Raw genomic sequence first — 7,701 nt, forward strand, 5'->3', positions numbered from 1 at the left:
GGAGAAAAATATTGTGAATCTGGAAATACTTTATTAGATGCTAGGAAAAAAATTATCATATAAGTTTAGCAGTGGATATATAGAACTCATTTAGATATAGAAGGCAATTATCTGGCACATATCCTGATTAAAAATGCTCAGTTACTGTCTGTTACTGTCTCCTTTCTGAGTATGATCTTCATGGCAATTCATTTATGTCTGTTACATTCAGAGTAAGATGAGGTGACTGTTAACACCTTGTATATAACATCTGTAACACTCTATAACACCATTTGCACAGCAAGTTGAAACTGAGGTAATTTGAACAATGCTTTGTCATTTCAAGTTTATTAATTTCTATTCTAAAAGCAGAAAGTGGCAGAGAAGAATAGAGTGGAAAAAAAGGCCTCTCTAAAAAAATGAGGTTGTTTTTAAGATTTGCTGTGATTTAAACAACAGAATGAAATTACTTCAAGAGATCAAGAAAATATGAATTTCTCTAGTTTTTATGGTTGATAATTTAACCTTATTTCCACCATTATCCCATACTTGTTAAATAGTTTCATATAAATATGAGTGTCCGTTATGTACTGTGTACTGAAGGATTAAACAAGAAAGTACCATGTATACTCCATAAACATGCAATGTCATTCTTTTTTCTGGGATAGAAAGCTGCATGCTTAAAGCTACTGAACAGACAGACAGAAATAGAGATCCATCCTGACATATTCTTAGGGACATGGATTATTGTACTTTTTTCCCCAATTCCTGTCACAATGGATCCATTTTGTAACCCTGCTCCTTGGCTCCTGGGCATGCCCTCCTCCAGCACCCAGCAGAAGTAAAAGGAAGAAAGAAATAAGAAAGAAGAAAAGGGGACCCATGGAACAAGCCGGCCCCCTCACCCAGCAGGCAAAATATCTAACCCTTCCATATTTACACATTTTTACTTCATTGTTTTAGATCATACATATGTTTTCTTCATTGCTATACTTTGTTTCCATCATAACAAAATTAGTCTATATTTTCCCTTTCAAGTTAATTGAAAGATGTTGGAACACACAAAAATTGCTGATACTAAAGTAACATTAAAGTGTTAAGCATGCCAAAGTGGGAAATGTCAGAATTAAGATTATCTGTGCATCATCCCCCTCTTGGTTGTATGCATTGATTACACAATAATGTTTTTATTTCAGACATCCACAGTCAGTGCACAGAGCACATGGTGCTTAAGAATAAAGTTGGGAATTTATGAAGCACAATATCCTGTCTCTTGACTTGATTGTCTTAAATGTACACTGCAGTGTGTGCAATTATTCCTGTGGTAACGGCATTTAGAGACACTATCAGAGGTTGGAAGTAAAGGTAGGGTATGTGGTAGACATTAATGTAGCAAAAGATATCCCTTGCCCCAAAAACTCTGCAAGCTAGACAAACAGAAGAGCCATGGGTTAGAAAAGCAATAGAAATCCATGTGCCCAAGGTCCTGTCCATTGTATTGGCCACACGAGGAGTTAATGCAGCTCTGGCAATAAATCCTGTAGCTCAAAAGTCAATTTCTGGACTAAGTGTGGTTATACTGGAGAGTTTTTGTTCCAGCTACCTTTGCCCTGGAGTGCTGGATTATTCTTTGCAGGAAGAAAGCAAGAAGAGCAATTCCAACTGGTGACAATGCCTTGGAGTTAGGTCTGTGATGGATGTCCCACATTGTCACAGCACAGAACAGCCCCCTGAAATTAAGAAGATACAACAGATCTGAATCTTACTGCTTCTCTACCAATGAGGCACACAGAATGTTGCTGTGGCACACTTGAAGCTTTATTACTTATTTATACATCATCAACAACAATTTCAACTACATCCTAGTCCTCTCCTTTGACAAGGGAAGTGGCAACGTTCTTTTGAACTAGGGTTTTTTAGAGATGATAGCGCAGCCTGGCTGCCAGAGGTACCTGTGGTTATAACATCAAGTTTTACAGCTTTTGCCATAAAGCAGTCCTTTGTCTAATGGACTCTTAGAACAATTTAATTGTTCCCTTTGATGGATTTATATTTGATCATTTACATACACACAGATGCAAATCAACCATGGGATGAAATTGTACCTGCATATATAGACAAGGCTATACCTATATGGACATGTTAAAGGAAGGAACTTCACAAAACTCCTTTATTACTACAACTGAGTGACCCAGAAAGAGGGCTGCACTAAACTTTGCTCATGCGAGTGGCAGGCTTCACTCATGACACTCACACATGGCACCATAAGAGTGCACTGCACCAGAGTAGACCATCTTTAGACTGTTCACTCTACAGGTATTCATGTGTAGCAACAAGTGACATTTTAAAAGCAATACTAAAACATGCTCTTCCCAGATTCCCTAGTCTATTCTTGCAGCTACCTCCAGCAAGCAGAATGGCTGGGGTAGCAGCTCATTTCAGACTTAAAGCCAAGAATCTGTTCTTGTATGTCTTTGGCATGTCATACTGGAGCTCTGAATGTTGACAACTCACATGGGTGCAGCCTGGAGCTGCATCCAGCATATTCTGATCCTCTTTCAAACTCTTAATACAATAGGGTCTCAAATACATTGTGAGCAGAAGAAAACAACCCCCCACGTTCTATTTTGGTATGTTGAGCCCAAAGTCTATTGGCTGGGAGCTGTCATCAGACATGACCATATGTTACTCAATGGTATTACAAGTAAATCCTAATTGAGTGCAAATTATGAAGATTAAAGTCACCTCAGATTTAGCTGTATTATGTTGAGGCAAATGTATTTCAAAGTCCTGTTTAAAATGCTGCAATTCTCAGCACAGAAATTAACAGGCTGTCATTACCTTGGATTTTATGAGCTGTTCTAAATGTCTGGAGTTCCTTGTTTGGAGCCCTTAGTCATAGAATGTAAGAACAGTCCTTTGCAGCTCAGGCTGAAAAACACCAAAGACAATGTACTGTCAACATCTTTTGAAAAAATATTAAATATTGATACAACTAAGTCACTGCAGAATCTCCTGGTATAAGCTTTTCATAAATAATGGTAAAAGACTGGATAACTGCTTTTCTAATTGTGGTTAAAATCAAAGTTTTGCATTTAAGCAATCCACAGTCAGGATAAGCCAGGACCAGTTTACAACAGACAATGCCTTACCTTTTGGAAACAATTAACTGCCAGAAAGATCTTCCCTGATGATTGAAGTTTATTATTGTTTCATAAGAGGGCTGTAAAGTAGTAAGGCGCTGAACTTCAACTATTGGTGCCCTTTGGATGATGCACTCCATTTTAATGAGATTAAAGGTTTAATGCAGATAAAAGATTTTTATCTGTTCACTGCACCTGGATTCAACACAGGGATTTCAGTGTGATTCACAAACAGAGAGTCATCGGAGAGCTACGTTCGTCTTGATCGATAAAAGCTTCTGATTTCTTTCCTTCTTTCCTATTCCATACAAAACCAAAATGATCAGGACACATTTCTTCCTGTTTTCAGCAGTGATCATGTGCAGCATACCTGCTGAGGAAATCTTTCAGCCAACTCTAGTGCTGGACATGGCTAAAGTCCTACTGGATAACTACTGCTATCCTGAAAACCTAGTGGGAATGCAAGAAGCCATTGAACAAGCAATCAAGAGTGGGGAGATCCTGGACATCTCAGATCCAAAAATGCTGGCCAGTGTCTTGACAGCTGGAGTGCAGGGTGCTCTGAATGACCCAAGACTGGTGATTTCCTATGAGCCATCACCGCATGCACCTCCCAAACAAGAAGCTGAGGCTTCCCCCACTCGTGAACAACTCCTGAGCCTTATTGAGCATGTGGTCATGTATGACAAGCTGGAGGGCAATGTTGGCTACCTGAGGATTGATTATATCATAGGACAGGAAGTTGTGCAGAAAGTTGGAGCTTTTCTGGTGGACAAGGTTTGGAAGACACTGATAGAGACATCCGCCCTGGTGATAGATCTTCGTCACAGCACTGGGGGACAGATTTCTGGCCTCCCCTTCATCATCTCATACTTGCATGAAGCAGACAAGATGCTGCATGTTGAGACTGTATACAATCGGCCCTCCAACACCACCACAGAGATCTGGACACTGCCAAAGGTGTTGGGAGAGAGGTACAGCAAAGACAAGGATGTCATTGTTTTGATCAGCCGCCACACCACAGGAGTGGCTGAAGATGTGGCTTACATCCTCAAGCACATGAACAGGGCTATCACTGTTGGGGAGAAGACAGCTGGGGGCTCACTGGACATCCAGAAGCTGCGTATTGGCCCCTCCAATTTCTATATGATGGTTCCCGTGTCACGATCTGTGAGCCCCTTGAGTGGGGGTGGACAGAGCTGGGAGGTCAGCGGGGTGATGCCATGTGTGGCTACTGAGGCAGAGCAAGCCTTGCAGAAATCCCTGGACATTCTGGCAGTGCGCAGAGCAGTGCCTGGCACCCTAAGCCACCTCATAAAGATATTAAAGGACTACTACAGCTTAGTGGAGCGGGTGCCAGCACTGCTGCGGCACCTCATCACCTCTGACTTCTCTTCTGTGCAGTCAGCGGAGGACCTGGCTTCCAAGATCAACACAGAGATGCAGACCTTATCTGAAGACCCTCGCCTGTTGGTCCGAGTCATGATGCCAGGCGAAGCTGCTGCCCCCCCTGCTGACAAGCCAATTGCAGTGGCAGCCAATTTACCTGACAATGAGCAACTGCTACATGCCTTGGTGGATACTGTCTTCAAGGTGTCAGTGCTGCCAGGCAACGTTGGCTACATGCGCTTTGATGAGTTTGCAGATGCCTCTGTGCTTGCTAGGCTGGGACCTTACATTGTCCACAAAGTGTGGGAGCCCCTCCAAAATACAGAGAACTTGATCGTGGACCTACGTTACAACCCTGGGGGCCCTTCCTCCTCTGCTGTGCCTGTGCTACTCTCCTATTTCCAAGATCCTGCTGCTGGTCCTGTCCATCTCTTCACAACCTATGACAGGCGCACCAACCACACTCAGGAGCACAACAGCCGTGTAGAACTGCTGGGCCAGCCCTACGGGGCTCAGCGTGGCATCTACCTGCTCACTAGCCACCACACTGCTACAGCTGCTGAGGAGTTTGCTTACCTCATGCAGTCCCTGGGCCGTGCCACACTGATTGGTGAGATCACAGCAGGAAGCCTCTCACACACCCGTACCTTCCCTCTGCTGCAGCCCGGGCAGGGAATAACCCATGGCCTAACTATCACAGTTCCTGTTATCACCTTCATAGACAACCATGGGGAAAGCTGGATGGGCGGAGGAGTTGTGCCTGATGCCATAGTGTTGGCTGAGGACGCACTGGAGAAGGCTGAAGAGGTGCTAGCTTTTCACAAGAACATGGGAGTACTTTTGGAGGGTACCGGGCAACTCCTAGAGGCTCATTATGCCATCCCGGAAGTGGCTAGTAAGGCCAGTGCTATGCTCAGCACCAAACGCGCCCAAGGAGGTTATCGATCAGCTGTAGACTTTGAGACATTGGCTTCCCAGCTTACCAGTGACTTGCAGGAGGCCTCAGGGGACCATCGGCTTCATGTCTTCCACAGCCACGTGGAGCCAACACCGGAAGAACAGCTTCCCAACATGATTCCCAGCCCTGAGGAGCTGAGCTACATCATTGAGGCACTCTTCAAAATTGAGGTATTGCCAGGCAACCTGGGCTACTTTCGCTTTGACATGATGGCTGAGGCAGAAACAGTGAAGGCCATTGGACCCCAGCTGATACAGATGGTATGGAACAAGCTGGTGGACACGGATGCCATGATTATTGACATGAGGTACAACACAGGTGGCTACTCCACTGCCATCCCAATACTTTGTTCCTACTTCTTTGAGCCTGAGCCTCGGCAACACCTTTACACTGTCTTCGATCGTAGTACTTCCCGCAGCACAGAGGTGTGGACTCTCCCCCAAGTCACTGGCAAGAGATACGGCTCCCTCAAGGACATCTACATCCTAACAAGCCATATGAGTGGCTCAGCAGCTGAAGCTTTCACTCGCTCTATGAAGGATCTACAGCGGGCTACAGTTATTGGTGAGCCCACAATAGGTGGTTCCCTCTCTGTGGGCATTTATCGTGTTGGTAACAGTTCCCTATATGCCTCCATCCCCAGCCAAGTGGTGCTCAGTCCAGTCACTGGCAAAGTATGGAGTGTGTCTGGGGTAGAGCCACACATCACCGTCCAGGCTAGCGAAGCCATGGCTGTAGCGCAGCACATTGCCAGCCTGCGTGCCCAGGTACCACGGACACTGCAAACTGTAGGCAAGCTTGTGGCAGACAATTATGCCTTTCTGGACATTGGGACCGTTATAGCTTCGGACCTCACCAAGAACATCAACAAAGACAGTTATAAAAGGATTAATACAGAAGAGGAACTGGCTAGGAAGGTGACTGCGGACTTGCAAGCTCTTTCTGATGATGAGCACCTGAAATTACTTTACATCCCTGAACACGCCAAGGACAGCATCCCAGGGATCATGCCAAAACAGGTACAGTGGTCTTGTACCCAGCTATACTGATACCAGCACTGAGTCAGATATCTTATTTTGTGTCTAGCCCATATGATAAACCCACCAGGATTTGCCTGTACCCAGAAGAGAAGCTAGTGCCTGAGTGGGTTTTGGAGGCTGAGCGTAGTAACTTGCGGTAGCAGATGGTAGTTCTGGATGCTTGCAATTTGGGAACAACCTTCAGGCCGTGAATCTCTTTCAGTTGCCATCTCACAAAAGCAAATATGCAGGGCTTCACGGTGAGAGGGAAGATACCTCATTGTCTCTGTGATCCCCTCTCTTTAAGGGCTATGGCTTTTCAAGCTTAATAAATTAATGCAGAAACTCACTGGTTACAAACCAAGTTTGTAATTTAAGAAAAATTTGGTTGAACCAGAATAAACACATACACCTACAAAACATGCAGCCACATACTCTTTAATGGATTTTTCTATCTAAAATTGCTGTACCTGACTTCTGTTACACCAGAACAAGCAACTCCTTTACTAGTGACAGTGGAAAGTTGGTCTGGTATCTCATGCTCAGCATCAGACCGTTTCCCAGTGGCCTAGAAATACTTTGGAAGAAGTATCTGGGTGGAAGTTAGGTGACCCCAGGGAGAAATTGATTTTTAATAATCTGCTTTTGCCCTTGCTGTGTGGTTTGCATAACAGTCTGTGCTTTGTTCTCAGCCTGGGTATTTATACACTGGTCTGCCTTGGCAATCTTCCTTGTTCATTGTTGTGTTGGAGGGAGCTCCCAGGAGCATTTGTTAAAATTCCATCTTCAAATTAAAGGGAGGGTTAGGATAACTTGATCCCTTTCTTGGATGGAGTTAACTCCTTTCTGGCTACTGCTCTAGCATGGCTATCAGAGACGTCTTTTCTCCAGGGGCTCATAAAATTACTTTTTGAAGAGAATATATTTGCCTTTGCGATGAACCAGAGTATACCAAGTGTCAGGTAACTATTAAATGTTTCCTGGGGGAGGAAATCTGTGGGATTCCACCCTCTGAAGTTTTTGGCATGCATGATTTAAAGTGGGCATGACCTTTGTGGTATTATCTCCAACACTAAAGTCAAGGACAAAGTCTAAGCATTGCTGGGGAGTACATTTTTTTTAAGTTTAGTGACCAAGAGATGCTGGCCCCATTCTTGCCTCTAGACTTAAATGGAAATAATTAATTAAAAGATTTTTCTTTTCCATCACCCTC

General features: G+C 44.2%; 1 protein-coding gene across 1 annotated transcript in view; it reads left to right on the top strand.

Moving 5' to 3' along the window:
• The first annotated feature begins 3,373 nt into the window (after positions 1-3,373).
• Positions 3,374-7,701, top strand: part of RBP3 (retinol binding protein 3, interstitial) — a 16,165-nt gene continuing 11,837 nt past the window's right edge. The window contains exon 1 of the mRNA XM_009888721.1: positions 3,374-6,488. Coding sequence (XP_009887023.1) covers positions 3,441-6,488 — 3,048 coding nt within the window. The 5' untranslated portion in view covers positions 3,374-3,440. The remainder of the gene's footprint in view (positions 6,489-7,701) is intronic.

Source organism: Charadrius vociferus, unplaced genomic scaffold (assembly GCF_000708025.1).
Source record: "Charadrius vociferus isolate BGI_N301 unplaced genomic scaffold, ASM70802v2 scaffold436, whole genome shotgun sequence".
In the NCBI taxonomy this organism is placed as follows: domain Eukaryota; kingdom Metazoa; phylum Chordata; class Aves; order Charadriiformes; family Charadriidae; genus Charadrius; species Charadrius vociferus.